The sequence below is a fragment of the Salmo salar genome, chromosome 25 (assembly GCF_965601325.2).
Source record: "Salmo salar chromosome 25, fSalSal1, whole genome shotgun sequence".
In the NCBI taxonomy this organism is placed as follows: domain Eukaryota; kingdom Metazoa; phylum Chordata; class Actinopteri; order Salmoniformes; family Salmonidae; genus Salmo; species Salmo salar.
The window spans coordinates 49130658-49150406 of NC_138315.1; the positions used below are offsets into that span (position 1 = coordinate 49130658).

Sequence of the window (19749 nt, forward strand, 5' to 3'; positions counted from 1 at the left end):
GTCTGTCACCAGCTGGCCAAGTCTATCCATAGTGCTAGAGTCTGTCACCAGCTGGCCAACTCTATCCATAGTGCTGGGCTTTTAGAGTACCGAATCTGTCTTTATTTGTATTATTTAACGTGGCAAGTCAGTTAAGAACAAATTCTTATTTACAAAGTCTATCTATACTGTAGAGTCTGTCACCAGCTGGCCAAGTCTATCCATAGTGCTAGAGTCTGTCACCAGCTGGCCAAGTCTATCCATAGTGCTAGAGTCTGTCACCAGCTGGCCAAGTCTATCTATACTGTAGAGTCTGTCACCAGCTGGCCAACTCTATCCATAGTGCTAGAGTCTGTCACCAGCTGGCCAAGTCTATCCATAGTGCTAGAGTCTGTCACCAGCTGGCCAAGTCTATCCATAGTGCTAGAGTCTGTCACCAGTTGACCAAGTCTATCTATACTGCTAGAGTCTGTCACCAGCTGGCTAAGTCTATCTATACTGTAGAGTCTGACACCAGCTGGCTAAGTCTATCTATACTGTAGAGTCTGTCACGAGCTGGCTAAGTCTATCTATACTGCTAGAGTCTGTCACCAGCTGGCCAAGTCTATCTATACTGTAGAGTCTGTCACCAGCTTAGACCACTGAGTCACTCGGGAGCCCCATGATAGCAGCAACACTCTGTGTGTTTGTATAAAATGTAGGTGTGCATGCCAGTGTGAGTAAATGCATGATTACATTGTCTCTGGGCATCTCAGTTGTCTGTCTGTCTGTCTGTCTGTCTGTCTGTCTGTCTGTCTGTCTGTCTGTCTGTCTGTCTGTCTGTCTGTCTGTCTGTCTGTCTGTCTGTCTGTCTGTCTGTCTGTCTGTCTGTCTGTCTGTCTGTCTGTCTGTCTGTCTGTCTGTGTGTGTGTGTGTGTGTGTGTGTGTGTGTGTGGAACAAGCTCCCTCACGACGCCAGGACAGCGGAGTCAATCACCACCTTCCGGAGACACCTGAAACCCCACCTCTTCAAGGAATACCTAGGATAGGATAAAGTAATCCTTCTAACCCCCCCTAAAAGATTTAGATGCACTATTGTAAAGTGGTTGTTCCACTGGATATCATAAGGTGAATCCACCAATTTGTAAGTCGCTCTGGATAAGAGCGTCTGCTAAATGACTTAAATGTAAATGTAAATGTGTGTGTGTGCATCACAGTGTATATCTTTAATTGAATCCTGTCATCTGTGTCGTCTTTCTACTGGTGGGAGTCAGAGGACTCTATTTTAACTAACCTAACCTAATCACAAATCTAAGTGCTGGATGTAACGCTATTGGTTTGGGGGTGTGTCAGAAATATTTTTTACTATTTTCACAACCGCAATATTTGAGTACATTTGGGAAGACGAGAAGAAAACGGCCGTCATGGAGACAATGGGAGGCTTTGCTTGGTTTTTAACAAATATCAAGAAATAGGGAAAAAAAAATATATTTTTTATGTTTCTAAATACAAAGTATAAAGAAACCAAATCACATCTTGTTCCATGTGCATATGGACAGTGTGCGACACGGCTGGATAGACTGTTTCAGCTGTCAACATTCGCGTCATAACCAACAGAGTAACCACCTCCCAGCACTGCCTGTGAGACAGGTAAATTGCAGAACCTGGCGTTAGGGTTGGAAAATGCCGGTGCGCTAGTTTTTAAATGATGAAATTGCAAACTAATATGCATTTGACAATAGCGCCGCCTCAACATCAGCCGGACAAAGAGCCCAGAAGATAAACTATTCATTCAACTTTCAGCATGAAACCATTTCTTGTATCTCTCTATAGTATCAGTCCAGCTATAATAAAGAAACAATAACAAACCCCTGCATCTCCCGAGTGGCGCAGCGGTCTAAGGCACTGCATCTCGGTGTTAGAAGGCGTCACTACAGGCCCTGGTTCGATTCCAGGCTGTATCACAACTGGCCGTGATTGGGAGTCCCATAGGGCGGCGCACAATTGGCCCAGCATTGTACGGGTTACGAGTCTGAGACACACCATGACACAAGACTAAGATACACCATGACACGAGTCTGAGACACAGCATGACACGAGTCTGAGACACAGCATGACACGAGTCTGAGACACACCATGACACGAGTCTGAGACACAGCATGACACGAGTCTGAGACACAGCATGACACGAGTCTGAGACACACCATGACACAAGTCTGAGACGCACCATGACACGAGTCTGAGACACACCATGACACGAGTCTGAGACACAGCATGACACGAGTCTGAGACACACTATGACACGAGACTGAGACACACCATGACACGAGACTGAGACCCACATGACACACACCACGCTGTAATTTGTCCTTCCTAGAAAGATTTGCTGGTCCGCTCAGTAAAGGTCACTAAACGCCACAGGTCTCCCTCAACCACTCTCACGCTATGTAACCAGACAGGCCGGCTGGGGAGGGACAGGCACTAAGTCACTCTGACGTCGAGCTGAGGTAAAATAATATGCAGCTTACCTGGATGGAAATTTATAGACAATGAAACAGACACATGAAATGAAATGTGTAACTCTTAATCAGTTTAGAGCACACCTATTAGTCAGTCACAATGAAAGAGAACAGCCAACCAGAAAACAGAACCCTTAATAAGGCAATTAACAGTCAGGCTATGCAATTTGGCAATTACTGACATATAGTGTCTTGCAAAAGTATTCACCCCCATTGACATTTTTCCAATTTTTTTGCCTTACAACCTGGAATGAAAATTGATTTTTTTGGCGGATTGTATCATTTCATTTACACAACATGCCTACCACTTTGAAGATGCAAAATATTTTTTATTGTGAAACAAACAAGAAATAAGACTAAAAAACTGAAAACTTGAGCATGCATAACTATTCACCCCCCCAAAGTCAATACTTTGTAGAGCCACCTTTTGCAGCAATTACAGCTGCAAGTCTCTTGGGGTATGTCACTATAAACTTGGCACATCTAGTCACTGGGATATTTGCCCATTCTTCAAGGCAAAACTGGCCCAGCTCCTTCAAGTTGGATGGGTTCCGCTGGTGTACAGCAATCTTTGAGGTCTGGGCTTTTACTAGGCCATTCCAAGACATTTAAATGTTTCCCCTTAAACCACTCAAGTGTTGCTTTAGCAGTATGCTTAGGGTCATTGTCCTGTTGGAAAGTGAACCTCCGTCCCAGTCTCAAATCTCTGGAAGGCTGAAACAGGTTTCCCTCAATAATGTCCCTGTATTTAGCGCCATCCATCATTCCTTCAATTCTTACCAGTTTCCCAGTCCCTGCCGATGAAAAACATCCCCACAGCATGATGCTGCCACCACCATGCTTCACTGTGGGGATGGTGATCTCGGGGTGATGAGAGGTGTTGGGTTTGCCCCAGACATAGCGTTTTCCTTGATGTCCAAAAAGCTCAATTTTAGTCTCATCTGACCAGAGTTCATTCTTTCATATGTTTGGAGAGTCTCCAGCATGCCTTTTGGCATACACCAAACATGTTTGCTTATTTCTTTCTGGCCATTCTTCCGTAAAGCCCAGCTCGGTGGAGTGTGTGGCTTAAAGTGGTCCTATGGAAAGAAACTCCAGTCTCCGCTGTTGAGCTTTGCAGCTCCTTCAGGGTTATCTTTGGTATCTTAGTTGCCTCTCTGATTAATTCCCTCCTTGCCTGGTCCATGAGTTTTGATGGGCGGCCCTCTCTTAGCAGGTTTGTTGTGGTGCCATATTCTTTCCATTTTTTAATAATGGATTTAATGGTGCTCCATGGGATGTTCAAAGTTTCTGATATTTTTTTATAACCAACCCTGATCTGTACTTCTCCACAACTTTGACCCTGACCTGTTTGGAGAGCTCCTTGGTCTTCATAGTGCTGCCCCTTGCTTAGTAGTGTTGCAGACTCTGGGGCCTTTCAGAACAGGTGTATATATACTGAGATCATGTGACACTTAGATTGAACAAAGGTGGACTTTATTTAATTATGTAACTTCTGAAGGTAATTGGTTGTGTCAGATCTTATTTAGGGGCTTCATAGCAAAGGGGGTGAATATACAGTATTTACAATGTTAATCTCATTCTGCAGAGCAACCAGATGTGCAGAGAGAGAGAGAGAGAGAGAGAGAGAGAGAGAGAGAGAGAGAGAGAGAGCGAGAGAGAGAGAGAGAGAGCACTGAAAATCCATTTGATTATTTTGCCCGTTCTCAGTCCAAAGATTTTTACTTTTTTTTTCAGTAGCACCCAAAACAAACCCCTCAATGAATCATTCCCAATGTATTCCACTCCAGAAGATGGAACAAACAGAAAATGGCGGACATACAATGAAGTAACTCCCTCCTTGTTCTGCTCAGTATGTCTTGTCATTCGTAAAACCTTCAGCCAGTGATAGTGCATTTGTCAAAGGAGGCATGCAGGCCTGGAAACATGCCCATCAGAGAGTACAGGAACATGAGAGAAGCAAGACCCATAGAGGAAGTGCAGAAGCCTTTTTCCTCAGAGCCAGCAAAGCAGACATCTGTACCCTTCTGAGTGATAAGCAAATGTTAGTTCAACGAGACCAGGTCAGAAAGAGGAGGCAGGTCATGGAACGTGTGATTGATGTAATTAAAGTTATTGGTTAATGTGGGCTTAGCTACAGAGGACACAGGCACGAAGCTGCATATAACTTGGAAAACATGTTTCTTGAGCTTATATTGTTGCTAAGCAAATATGATGTCTGCCTACAAGAGCATGTTAGTGATTGCATTGAGAAGAGCAAGAAGTAGATGGGAAGTAAAGGAAGAGGGTCCTTGGTAACTATGATGTCCAAAACAACAGCAAACAAAGTAATTGAAGTCATCACGGTGCTGTTTATCATGCACCTGTTGCACCCTGGACAACCAATGTGATTATTTTTATTTGACCCTGCTGGTCATCTATGAACATTTGAACATCTTGGCCATGTTCTGTTATAATCTCCACCCTGCATAGCCAGAAGAGGACTGGCCACCCCTCATAGCCTGGTTCCTCTCTAGGTTTCTTCCTAGGTTTTGGCCTTTTTGGCCTTTTTAGGGAGTTTTTCCTAGCCACCGTGCTTCTACACCTGCATTGCTTGCTGTTTGGTGTTTAAGGCTGGGTTTCTGTACAGCACTTTGAGATATCAGCTGATGTAAGAAGGGTTTTATAAATAAATTTGATTTGATTTGATCAGAATGTTGTTTCAGCAGACAATTGCTGTTGAAGTGAGAAAGGCAGGGATGTTCTCAAAACAAATAGACACAACACAGGATTTAACATCCAAAGACCAGTGTACAGTAGTTCTGCGATATGTCACTGATGTTGTCCATGAGAGACTGATTGTGGTCAATGACTGTAAGTTATAGACTGGACAGTACTTTGTGGACCTTGTGAAACAGACCCTTGAAGATGGACATAGATATCAAACAGTGTGTTGGTAATACAACAGACGGAGCAGCTAATATGCAGGGACAATACAGGGGCTTCTCTGCATTGCTCTCAAAACCAACTACACGTATGGTGTTACTCACATGTCCTCAACCTTGTGCTAACTGACACCACTGGGCTTGTTGTGGCAAGTGAATCCCTTTTCTCACTACTGAATGACATTGCAGTGTTCATTCGAGATTCCTACAAGCGCATGAAGCTATGGGAGGACACCAGTGAGGACAGGAGACACAGACGGTTTGATGTAATTGGTGAAACACGCTGGTGGGCCAAAGACGAGGCCTTGAGGAAAGTATTTGGAAGCCTTGCAAAGCCTGACCATGCACTTTACACAGATGTGGTCATCACTATGGAAAGATTTGAAAAGGATGTGACCATAAAACCTGCCATCCGAAGCAAGGCCCAAGGGTACAAGGATGCTCTCCTAAAGTATGAAACCGTACTTACAGCTGAGATTTTTCTCAGGACTTTTGAGCAGACGTCCCCTCTCTCTAAATACTTGCAAACAATTGGCATGGGTATCGTAACAGCACAGCACTTAGTGACGGGAACGGAGGATAACCTGAGAAAGTGTGCCAGAGACTTTGAGGGTGTGAAGAGGGCAGCAGATTACTTTGTTGAGTGGGCCAATGGCATTCTCGAGTAGCAGCAGGACTGTGATGCCGAAGCTCAGACTGCTTTCCCAGAGAAGAGAACAACAACAAAAAAGAAGTGAAAACCAGGTGAGTTGGCAGAAAACGAGCCCATTGCTAATGCATGGATTACAGAATCAAGATCCACAATGTGGTACTGGACACTGTTGTTGAAACTATTCACCGCCGTTATGCAGCAAATGCCGTGCTGTGTGCAGATGTCTCCTGCATGAATCCAAAGCATTTCCTGAGATCAGAGAAAAGGGCCTTCCAAAGACAGCCATGAAGGAGCTCAGCAAATGCTTACTGGAATTTGATGAACACCCCACTGTTGAGGCATTGCAGGCTGAACTGATCAGCCTTGCACAAACCAAATCAAAGTGTATTTGTCACGTGTGCCGAATACAACAGGTGTAGACCTAACAGTGAAATGCTTACTTACAGGCTCTAACTAATAGTGCAAAAAAGGTGTTAGGTGAGCAATAGGTACAACAGTGGGAAAGACTGAAACCGTCAGCATTGGAGGAGTACAACATCAGGGCCACCGCCACCAGTGATGAATCGGGAAGGCTTTGAGGATCCTGACGAAAGTGTGGATTTGGTGAGCAGAACTTGTTACACATGTAAAAACTGCCCGATATGCTGCTATCTTCTCCTGTCTCAGTACAATCTGCTCACGAATGCGTATCACATCATTGGTTTGGGCTACAAGTTCCTCCTCGTCCTCCTCATCCTATCCATCACAGGTGGCTTGTGAGAGGACCTTCTCCACCCTGAAATTCGTGAAGAACCGCAATAGAACCTCCCTCACTCAAGAGAACCTTGAAGCGTTCCTTTTGATGGCAACAGAGAAGGAGATTCTTATGGGACTTAACAAAGAGGATATCATTGACAAGATGGCAGAGAGCAGTGAGCTACTACGCCGCCTACTGGTTTACTAGTGGTAATTACTTCCTGGTTACTCTGAAGTAGCTACAGTGAGGGAAAAAAGTATTTGATCCCCTGCTGAATTTGTACATTTGCCCACTGACAAAGAAATGATCAGTCTATAATTTTAATGGTAGGTTTATTTGAACAGTGAGAGACAGAATAACAACAAAAAATCCAGAAAAACATGTCAAAAATGTTATAAATTGATTTGCATTTTAATGAGGGAAATAAATATTTGAAGTTTTTTGATACTTTTGATAGGCTTGATTTTTTTTTCACCTTTATTTAACCAGGTAAGCTAGTTGAGAACAAGTTTTCATTTACAACTGCGACCTGGCCAAGATAACTGCGACCTGCTTGAATATAAAGTCAATCATTTGAACATTTGAGCTAACTCTGAATATCTCATTCTCTTTTTAAAAAGTGTAGGCTAATTGTTGTGTGTGTCTAGCCTTGTACATTTGTGTGTGCTATGATTGGTGTATTCCTAGTGAGTTTTTGAGGGTGCACCCATAGCCATTGCATACCTTGAAAACAGATAGGCTACTTGTTGGTCAGACCCAAATGTTTATATTTTGTAATGTGGATAACTTTCTTCCCAGATGAACATGGTGGCCAAATGTATAACTAGTTTGTTACCCGTTAAATCAACAAATAGGGACAGCCTACAATATCTGGTGGTTTGCGTGAACAGGGTGGCCTGGGATGGAGTCAAATTCCCGGCCTGAATGATTGTTTCAGTCTGCCCCTGGGTGTGGCTAAAGCTTAAGAGGGTGTGAATGATGCTGAATAGGTGGAGACAAAGAAGATCACTAGATACCAAAACATTCAAAGGCCATTTTCTCAAAAGTGAGTTTACAAGTTTATCAACTTTCAAAGCAGAATGACTTTCCCATTGTTCCTCAAATGCAGTGTATGATATATCATTTTGTAGTTCTGAGTCTCTACTTTTATCCAATGTAAAAAACACAATTTCAAATGTAGCTACATAAGACCCGAATCCAGGTGGTGAGTCACATTTGTGTGACCGGTAGTCCCAAATTGAACAGAGTTGACCAAGGTTACCTCACTAACTCCTCAAACCTTATTTGAAGCATAAGGCTCAGAGCTGGCTGTGTTGCAACACTCTCCCAGCCTCCACAAAAACAAACCTTGCTCGATTTTCTGCTCCAAAGAATTAAGGCCGGTAAAGCACGCACGCACACACACAGACACACACATACATGCACAGAGAGACAAGCACGCACATCTATTTTGTGAAGTGCACCAGTCCCTCCTGCAGCAAAGCACCCCCAGAACATGATGCTGCCACCTCCGTGCTTCACGGTTGGGATGGTGTTCTTCGGCTTGCAAGCTTTCCCCTTTTTCCTCCAAACATAATGATGGTCATTATGGCCAAACAGTTCTATTTTTGTTTTCATCAGACCAGAGGATATTTCTCCAAAAAGTAAGATCTTTGTCCCCATTTGCAGTTGCAAACCGTAGTCTGGCTTTTTTATGGCGGTTTTAGAGCAGTTGCTTCTTCCTTGCTGAGCGGCCTTTCAGGTTATGTCGATATAGGACTCGTTTTACTGTGGATAGATACTTTTGTACCTGATTCCTCCAGCATCTTCACAAGGTCTTTTGCTGTTCTGGGATTGATTTGCACTTTTCCCACCAAAGTATGTTCATCTCTAGGAGACCGAACACTTCTCCTTCCTGAGCGGTATCATGGCTGCATGGTCCCATGGTGTTTATACTTGCGTACTATTGTTTGTACAGATGAACGTGGTACATTCAGGCATTTGGAAATTGCTCCCAAGGACTAATCAGACTTGTGGAGGTCTGCAATTGTTTACGGCCTTGGCTGATTTCTTTTGATTTCCCCATGATGTCAAGCAAAGAGGCACTGAGTTTGAAGGTAGGCCTTGAAATACATTCACAGGTACACCTCCAATTGACTCAAAAATATGTCAATGACTTGTGTCATGCAGAAAGTAGATGTCCTAACTGACTTGCAAAAACTATAGTTTGTTAACAAGAAATGTGTGGAGTGGCTGAAAAACGAGCCTAAGTGTCTGTAAATGTCCGACTTCAACTGTATGTGGTGGTGTAGGGATGTTATATTATGTACTGTTTTATCTTTAGTTCATTCAGTACAAAACATAGTTCAATGGGGATCCATAATAAACCCCAGGAAGAGTAGCTGCTGCCTTGGCAGGAACTAATGGGGATCCATAATAAACTCCAGGAATAGTAGCTGCTGCTTTGGCAGGAACTAATGGGGATCCATAATAAACCCAAGGAAGAGTAGCTGCTGCCTCGGCAGGAACTAATGGGGATCCATAATAAACTCCAGGAAGAGTAGCTGCTGCTTTGGCAGGAACTAATGGGGATCCATAATAAACCCCAGGGAGAGTAGCTGCTGCCTCGGCAGGAACTAATGGGGATCCATAATAAACCCCAGGAAGAGAAGCTGCTGCCTTGGCAGGAACTAATGGGGATCCATAATAAACCCCAGGAAGAGTAGCTGATGCCTTGGCAGGAACTAATGGGGATCCATAATAAACCCCAGGAAGAGTAGCTGATGCCTTGGCAGGAACTAATGGGGATCCATAATAAACCCCAGGAAGAGTAGCTGCTGCCTTGGCAGGAACTAATGGGGATCCATAATAAACCCCAGGAAGAGTAGCTGATGCCTTGGCAGGAACTAATGGGGATCCATAATACATACACATAAACACACCCAGACATAAACATGTCATCAAGGCAAAGGGTGGCTACTTTGAAGAATCTCAAATATAAAATATATTTTGATTTGTTTAACACTTTTTTTGGTTACTACATTATTCCATATGTGTTATTTCATAGTTTTGATGTCTTCACTATTTTTCTACAATGTAAAAAATAGTAAAACTAAGAAAAACCCTGGAATGAGTAGCTGTGTCCAAACTTTTGACTGGTACTAAATAAACAAATGCACACACACACACACACACACACACACACACACACACACACACACACACACACACACACACACACACACACACACACACACACACACACACACACACACACACACACACACACACACACACACACACACACACACACACGCTCTGTGCTGCAGCCAGTGAGCTTTCCCAGGTCCCTCCACGCTGGGCAGTCCCCCACCTTCTCTGGGCTTTATTTACCATCAAGATATATTGATTCAACATTCGGGCCCAGCCCAAACCCTGTGTTTCTGCATTCTACCTGTCTGCCACTCTGCCTGTCTCCCACTCTGCCTGCTTGCTTCTCTGTCTGCCTGCCTGTATGCCTTTCTCTCTGTCTCTCTGCCTGCCTCTATGCCTGCCTCTCTGCCTGTCTCTGTTGTTGTTAATTGCGAATGACACATGTATATTCCTTATGCTAATGACGCATGCATATCCCCTATGCTAATGACATGTATATTCATTATGCTAATGACACATGCATATTCCCTATGCTAATGACACAATGCATATTCCCTATGCTAATGACACACGCATATTCCCAATGCTAATGAAACATGAATATTCCCTATGCTAATGACACATGCTTATTCCCTATGCTAATGACACATGTATATTCCCTATGCTAATGACACACGTATATTCCCTATGCTAATGACACATGTATATTCCCTATGCTAATGACACAATGCATATTCCCTATGCTAATGACACAATGTATATTCCTTATGTTAATGACACATGCATATTCCCTATGCTAATGATACATGTATATTCCCTATGCTAATGTGTTGCAGTACTATGTGATAAAGTGTGTGTTAGAATATGCTTCAGTAGGATTATAATGTTCAAAGTTAGGTAACATCTTGATTATCACTTCATTTCCCTGGCTTCTTCTTCATGAGCAGAAAATTAATATTTATCCTGAGTAGCTTTCAAAACAGAGCTGAGGGCGTGTTGTCAATATCTTAATTGGATATTAATGAACATAACCAACAAAATCATGAACACATATAATACACATTTTAATGTGTGTGTGTGTGTGTGTGTGTGTATTTTTTGTCCCTCTGCCCCAGGATTTAATCTGTGATTAAATTAAAAAGTAAAGCCTGTTTTTATCTCTCTACTGAAACACCGTTAGGTTTCAAACGGCCTACACACTAACCAACACTACACGCTAACCAACACCACACGCTAACCAACACTACACGCTAACCAACACCGCACGCTAACCAACACTACACGCTAACCAACACCGCACGCTAACCAACACCACACGCTAACCAACACCACATGCTAAACAAAACCACATGCTAACCAACACTACACGCTAACCAACACCGCACACTAACCAACACTACACGCTAACCAACACCGCACGCTAACCAACACCACACGCTAACCAACACCACATGCTAAACAACACCACATGCTAACCAACACTACACGCTAACCAACACCACATGCTAAACAACACCACATGCTAACCAACACTACACGCTAAACCAACACCGCACGCTAACCAACACTACACGCTAACCAACACCACATGCTAACCAACACTACACGCTAACCAACACCACATGCTAAACAACACCGCACGCTAACCAACACTACACACTAACCAACACCGCACGCTAACCAACACCACACGCTAACCAACACCACATGCTAAACAACACCACATGCTAACCAACGCTACACGCTAACCAACACCACATGCTAACCAACACTACACGCTAACCAACACCACACGCTAAACAACACCGCACGCTAACCAACACTACACGCTAACCAACACTACACGCTAACCAACACCACATGCTAACCAACACTACACGCTAACCAACACCGCACGCTAACCAACACCGCACGCTAACCAACACTACATGCTAACCAACACCGCACGCTAACCAACACCGCACGCTAACCAACACTGCACGCTAACCAACACCGCACGCTAACCAACACCGCATGCTAACCAACAACACACGCTAACCAACACCACATGTTAACCAACACTGCACGCTAACCAACTTGCAACAGCAAGAGGAAAAAAAGACAGTGAGACAGAGAGAGACAGAAAGAGAGAGAAAGACAGAAAGAGAGAGACAAAGCTATCTAACCTTTCTCTACCTCTGTCCCCTATGCATTACCCCTCTCAACACATCATTCCCTCTCTCCCTCCCTCCATCCCTCTCTTCCTTTCTCCCTCAATACCTCTATGTCTTCATCCCTCTCAAACGAGTGGGCTCCCTGACAAGACTACGTTGGCGAGAAATGACAGTGCCTTCGGAAAGTATTCAGACCCCTTGACCTTTTTCCATATTTTGTTACATTACAGATTTTTGTTTTAATTGCTTTTAAAAAATCCCTCATCAACCTACTGTACACAAACAATACCCCAAAAATGACAAAGCCAAAACAGCTTTTTATACATTTTTGTAACAAAAAAACATATACACTAGCGTTCAAAAGTTTGGGGTTACTGAAAATTGTCCTTGTTTTTTTTGCATGTCCTCAACTGGCAGCTTCATTAAGTAGTACCCTCAAAACATCAGTCTCAATATCAACAGTGAAGAGGTGACTCTGGGATGCTTTTTCTTTGCAACTCTGGCTAGAAGGCCAGCATCCCAGAGTCGCCTATTCACTGTTGACGTTGAGACTAGTGTTTTGCGGGTATTATTTAATTAAGCTGCCAGTTGAGGACATGCGAGGCGTATGTTTCTCAAACTAGGCACTCTAATGTACTTGTCCTCTTGCTCAGTTGTGCACCGGGGCCTCCCACTCCTCTTTCTATTCTGGTTAGAGCCAGTTTGCGCTGTTCTGCAAAGGGAGTAGAACACAGTTGTTCGAGATCTTCAGTTTCTTGGCAATTTCTCACATGGAATAGACTTCATTTCTCAGAACAAGAATAGACTGACGAGTTTCAGAAGAAAGTTATTTGTTTCTGGCCATTTTGAGCCTGTAATCAAACCCACAAATGCTGATGCTCCAGATACTCAACAAGTCCAGTTTTAATGCTTCTTTAATTAGGACAACAATTTTCAGCTGTGCTAACAAAATTGCAAAAGCGTTTTCTAATGATCAATTAGCCTTTTCAAATGATAAAACTGGATTAGCTAACACAACGTGCCATTGGAAAGCCTATGTAGATATTCCACAAAAAAAATCAGCCGTTTCCAGCTACAATAGTCATTTACAACATTAACAATTTTTATACTGTATTTCTGATCAATTTTATGTTATTTTAATGGACAAAAAAATGTGCTTTTCTTTCAAAAACAAGGACATTTCTAAGTGACCCCAAACTTTTGAATGGTAGTGTATATATATGAAATATCACAGTTACTTAAGTATTCAGACCTTTTACTCAGTAGTTTATTGAAGAACCTTTGGCAGCGATTGCAGCATCAAGTCTCCCCCTCAGCAGCCTGAAAAGATTTCCCAATTTTTTTTTACAGCTGCAACATTGAGAGCATCTTGACTAGCTGCATCACCAATTGAGGGGCTTTTAGGGCTGGTTGAATGGAGGAGGGTTTGGTGCAGGCCCAATGGAAGGGCTTTCAGAGCTGGCCTAATGAAGGAGCTTTCAGGGCTGGCCCAACGAAGGGGGTTTCACCAGCGTGGCATGGCGGGGGATAGGGAGTTTGAAACTCCAATCATGGGCCTGTCACCTGTGAAAATGCCTCCTAAAGTATTTCTACTGAGTGACATTAAGCGTCCCTTGGTGTTAATGAATGATGTGGCTCCGGGCTGTGTGTCAGAGTTGACAAGACGTAATGGATGGAATTGGAAAATACACTACTGGTCAAAAGTTTTAGAACACCTGCTCATTCAAAGGTTTTTCTTTATTTATACTATTTTCTACATTGTAGAATAATAGTGAAGACATCAAAACTATGAAATAACATATATGGAATCATATAGTAACCAAAAAGTATGAAACAAATAAAAAAAAAAAAATTATTTGAGATTTTTCAATTAGCCACCCTTTGGACACTCTTGGCATTCTCTCAACCAGCTTCACCTGGAATGCTTTTCCAACAGCCTTGAAGGATTTCCCACATATGCTGAGCATTTGTTGGCTGCTTTTCTTTCACTCTGCGTTCCGACTCATCCCAAACCATCTCATTTGGGTTGAGGTCGGGGGATTGTGGAGGCCAGGTCATCTGATGCAGCACTCCATCACTCTCTGTCTTGGTAAAATAGCCCTTACACAGCCTGGAGGTGTATTGGGTCATTGTCCTGTTGAAAAACAAATGATAGTCCCACTAATCACAAACCAGATGCGATGCGTATTGCTGCAGAATGCTGTGGCAGCCATGCTGGAAAGTGTGGCTTGAATTCTAAATAAATCACAGACAATGTCACCAGGAAAGAAGCCCCACACCATAACACCTCCTCCTCCATGCTTTATGGTGGGAACCACACATGCAGAGATAATCCGTTCACCCACACCGCATCTCACAAAGACACGGCAGTTGGAACCAAAAATATCAAATTTGGACTCCATACCAAAGGACTAATTTCCACCGGTCTAATGTCCATTGCTCGTGTTTCTTGGCCCAAGCAAGTCTCTTCTTCTTATTGGTGTCCTTTAGTAGTGGTTTCTTTGCAGCAATTCGACCATGAAGACCTGATTCACACAGTCTCCTCTGAACAGTGGATGTTGAGATGTGTCTGTTACTTGAACTCTGTGAAGCATTTATTTGGGCTGCAATTTCTGAGGCTGGTAACTCTAATGAACTTATCCCCTGCAGCAGAGGTAACTCTGGGTTTTCCATTCCTGTTGCGGTCTTCATGAGAGCCAGTTTCATCATAGCGCTTGATGGTTTTTGCGACTGCACTCGAAGAAACTTTCAAAGTTCTTGAAATGTTCCGTATTGACTGACCTTCATTTCTTAAAGTAATGATGGACTGTCATTTCTCTTTGCTTATTTGAGCTGTTCTTGCCATAATATGGACTTGGTCTTTTACCAAATAGAGCTATCTTCTGTATACCACCCCTACCTTGTCACAACACAACTGATTGGCTCAAATACATTAAGAAGGAAAGAAACTCCACAAATTAACTTTTAACAAGGCACACCTGTTAATTGACTACCTCATGAAGCAGGTTGAGAAAATGCCCAGCTTGTGCAAAGCTGTCATCAAGGCAAATTGACTTGCCTAATTAAATAAAGGTTAAATATAAATACAGTATAATCACACACATAAAGTATACACATACAGGATAACACACTTACAGTATAATACACACACAGTATAATACACATATAGTATAATACACATACAGTATAATCCATATACAGTAGAATACACATACATTATAATACACATATAGTATAATACACATACAGTATAATACACATATAGTATAATACACATACAGTATAATACAAATACAGTATAATACACATACAGTATAATACACATGTAGTATAATACACATACAGTATAATACACATATAGTATAATACACATACAGTATAATACACATACAGTATAATACACATACAGTATAATACATATGCATACAGTATAAACAGAAACACCCAAATTGAAATAATAAAATCTGCTCAGTAAAACAGTCATATAAACCCTCATATACAGCTCATACCTGCAGACATTTGACACCACTTATGCTGTAACCTAGCTAAATGCACGTCCAACTGCAGGCCTATCTCAGAAGACAACTACCGCCTTCTATACCCAAAGGGTAACTGAGCTAAAAGCTTTGAATTGAAATCGATATGTTGACATCTCCTTCAGGCCTACACATTGAGATGTTTCAGAGGGTTGTTGGCAGGCGATGGAGTAGCAACTAGCCTTGGGACAGCATTCTCATCCCTCCCCTGCTTCTGCTGCCTACTGCATTAACACTGGACATGTAGTTCAACACCATCATAAACAATCTGCTGTACGCAACTCACCCCTGGTACAATATCACTGTTACCTAATCTGATACGTAATCCGGTTTGTGATTGTGACCTGAATAAGATGTTGATCAGTCCCTCCAGGATTCCGAGATTCTGCGATCGCAACATGTTTAGTAAAATCAATAATCCCCTTGCATATTTTGCGAGTGCTTGCACATTTGACCAATTACTGCACTATTTCTGCATAAAACAGTCAAATCAACTCAGTATTATCGCATAAAATTGACCAATCACCGCAGTACAAAAAAAAGGTTTGCAATTTCAACCAATCACCACACATTTATAAGATAATATGGTTAAATCAAGCCACATGTCAACAAACTCTTTCCCTCGTCAGTGTATTTTCACGACACATTAGACAAAATCATTGCAAAATGTCAGAATTGCTGCAGCATTTTTTTCCCCCACAAATATTATAAAAAATCCCTGTGAAATCCTGGAGGGATTTGTTGTTGTGGGAGGGACTTGTTGTTATGGGCGCCATTGTTCGATCTAAAATGGGTTTGCACATCTAATCTCTGAAGATTAACTGTCAGATTCTGTGTAGAGTTTATTTACCTGTAGCCCAGAAATAAAACTCCTGACTGCATCATATATCCTGGCTGCATCACATATCCTGGCTGCATCACATATCCTGACTGCATCATATATCCTGGCTGCATCACATATCCTGACTGCATCACATATCCTGACTGCATCATATATCCTGGCTGCATCATATATCCTGGCTGCATCATATATCCTGGCTGCATCACATCTCCTGGCTGCATCACATCTCCTGGCTGCATCATATATCCTGGCTGCATCATATATCCTGGCTGCATCACATCTCCTGGCTGCATCACATCTCCTGGCTGCATCATATATCCTGGCTGCATCATATATCCTGGCTGCATCATATATCCTGGCTGCATCACATCTCCTGGCTGCATCATATATCCTGGCTGCATCATATATCCTGGCTGCATCATATATCCTGGCTGCATCACATCTCCTGGCTGCATCACATCTCCTGGCTGCATCATATATCCTGGCTGCATCATATATCCTGGCTGCATCATATATCCTGGAGGCATCACATCTCCTGGCTGCATCACATCTACTGGCTGCATCCCAAGACCGTTCTTTTACCATATGGATGATGATAGCCCATTGTGGCAACGATGCTTATCTCAGAGGATTGAGGTCGGTGTTCAGACATCCAGAATTCAGGATCTCTAACGGGTGTGGGGTACTTGGGTCTAGCTAGCAGACTGGGACATTAGAGCAAGCCTTCTGTTATGAAGTGGTGGTGCTACTCAGTCTAACTCACTCTCAAACAAAGGAAAGAATGTACACATGCAGAGCTGATAGCTATCAAATGAAGGATTTGTTTCCCCATTAACTCTCCCTATTTCCTCTCTCTAACCTCTCTCTCTCTCTATCTATCCATCTATCAACTCATCTTTCTCTTTTCTCTCTCTCTTTTCTTTCTCTCCCTATCTCTTTTTTCTTTCTCGCCCTATCTCTCTCTCTGTCTTCCCTCTCTCCTCTCATATTCACTCTCCATCTAACCATCTGTCCCTTTCTTTCCCTCCATCCCTCCCTGTCTCCTTCTCTCTATATCTGGCAGACACTTTGATATGAACTCCACATCAATCAAAAGGTGGGTCATTATGTGGGAATAATCCTGATTTCACTTCAGGAGAAGCATTTGAAGATAGTAAAGGCTGTATGGTGCTATCAACTAACACCTCCACACAGACAGTGCCTATTCAGACCGCTTGACTTTTTCAACAATTTGTTACGTTAAAACATTATATAGAATAAGAATTACGTTGTTTTGTTTCCTCTCATCAATCTACACAAAATACCCCATAATGACAAAGCAAATGTAAAGAAAAAATAAACAACTTTAATATCACATTTACAAATGTATTCAGACCCTGAATTTTATTGAAGCACCTTTGGCAGCGATTACAGCCTCAAGTCTTCTTGGGTATGACGCTACAAGCTTGGCACACCTGTATTTGGGGAGTTTCTCCCATTCTTCTCTGCAGATCCTCTAAAGCTCTGTCAGGTTGGATGGGGAGTGTTGCTGCACAGCTATTTTCAGGTCTCTCCAGAGATGTTGGATCGGGTTCAAGTCAGGGCTCTGGCTGGGTCACTCAAGGACATTCAGAGACTTGTCCCAAAGCCACTCCTGCGTTGTCTTGGCTGTGTGCTTAGGGTCATTGTCCTGTTGGAAGGTGAACCTTCAACCGAGTCTGAGGTCCTGAGCGTTCTGGAGCAGGTATCATCAAGGATCTCTCTGTATTTTGCTCCGTTCATCTTTGCCTCGATCCTGACTAGTCTCCAAGTCCCTGCCGCTGAAAAACACCCCCACAGCATGATGCTGCCACCACCATGCTTCACCGTAGGGATGGTGCCAGGTTTCCTCCAGACGTGACACTTGGCATTCAGGCCAAAGAGTTGAATCTTGGTTTCATCAGACCAGACAATCTTGTTTCTCATGGTCTGAGAGTCTTTAGGTGCCTTTTGAAAAACTCAAAGCGGGCTGACACGTGCCTTTTACTGTGGAGTGGCTTCCGTATGGCCACTCAACCATAAAGGCCTGATTGGGGGAGTGCTGGAGAGAAGGTTGACCTTCAAGAAGGTTCTCCCATCTCAACAAAGGAAATCTAGAGCTCTGTCAGAGTGACCATCGGGTTCTTGGTCATCTCCCTGACCAAGGACCTTCTTCCCCGATTGCTCAGTTTGGCCGGGCGACCAGCTCTAGGAAGAGTCTTGGTGGTTCCAAACTTCTTCCACTTAGGAATGATCGAGGCCACTGTGTTCTTGGGGACCTTGGGGATCCTGCATACATTTTTTGTACCGTTCGCCAGATCTGTGTGTCAACACAATCCTGTATCGGAGCTCAACGGACAATTCCTTCGACCTCATGGCATGGTTTTTGTCAACTGTGGGACCTTATATAGACAGGTGTGTGCCTTTCCAAATCATGTCCAATCAATTGAATTTACAACAGTTGGACACCAATCAAGTTGTAGAAACATAGTCTCATAGCAAAGGGTTTTTGGGGGGGGCAAAAATCTCTAAAAACCTGTTTTCGCTTTGTCATTATGGGGTATTGTGAGTAGACTGCTGAGGAATTATACAAATGTAATCCATTTTAGAATAAGGCTGTAACGTAACAAAATGTGAAAAAAATCAAGAGGTCTGAATACTTTCCGAATGCACTGTAAATATGATGACACCTGTTCGTCGAACATTTCATTGCAAAATCATGGGCATTAATATGGAGTTGGTCCCCCCTTTGCTGCTATAACAGCCTCCTCCACTCTTCTGGGAAGGCTTTCCATCAGATGTTGGAACATTGCTGTGTGGACTTGCTTTCATTCAGCCACATAAGCATTAGTATATGACCAGAACGAGCCTATATGTAACAAGCTTCGTTGTAGGTAGACCAAAATGCAGCGGGTATATTTATCATATTCTTTTATTGAAGGAAAAACAAAACACTTAAACAAAACAAACGACGAAAACAGTCCCGTAAGGTGCACAGACTAAACAGGAAACAACCACCCACAAACACAAGAGAAAACTAACCCACTTAATAAATATGGCCTCCAATTAGAGGCAACGACAACCAGCTGACTCTAATTGGAGGTCGTTCCAAAACCCCAACATAGAAATAGAAAAACTAGATAAACACATAGAAATAGAATAACATAGAACAAACCCAAAAACCCAAAACACACAAAACAAACACCCCCTGCCACGCCCTGACCAAACTACAATAACAAATAACCCCTTTTACTGGTCAGGACGTGACATTATATTATCAGGAGACGGATAACACATTTCT

At 42.8% G+C, this 19749-nt stretch overlaps 1 protein-coding gene across 1 annotated transcript in view; it reads right to left on the reverse strand.

The window, feature by feature from the left end:
* LOC106586892 (syntaxin-binding protein 5-like) overlaps positions 1 to 17014 on the reverse strand; it is a 196981-nt gene extending 179967 nt beyond the window's left edge. The window contains exon 1 of the mRNA XM_082969242.1: positions 16461 to 17014. Coding sequence (XP_082825368.1) covers positions 16461 to 17014 — 554 coding nt within the window. The remainder of the gene's footprint in view (positions 1 to 16460) is intronic.
* Between the last annotated feature and the right edge of the window lie 2735 nt (positions 17015 to 19749).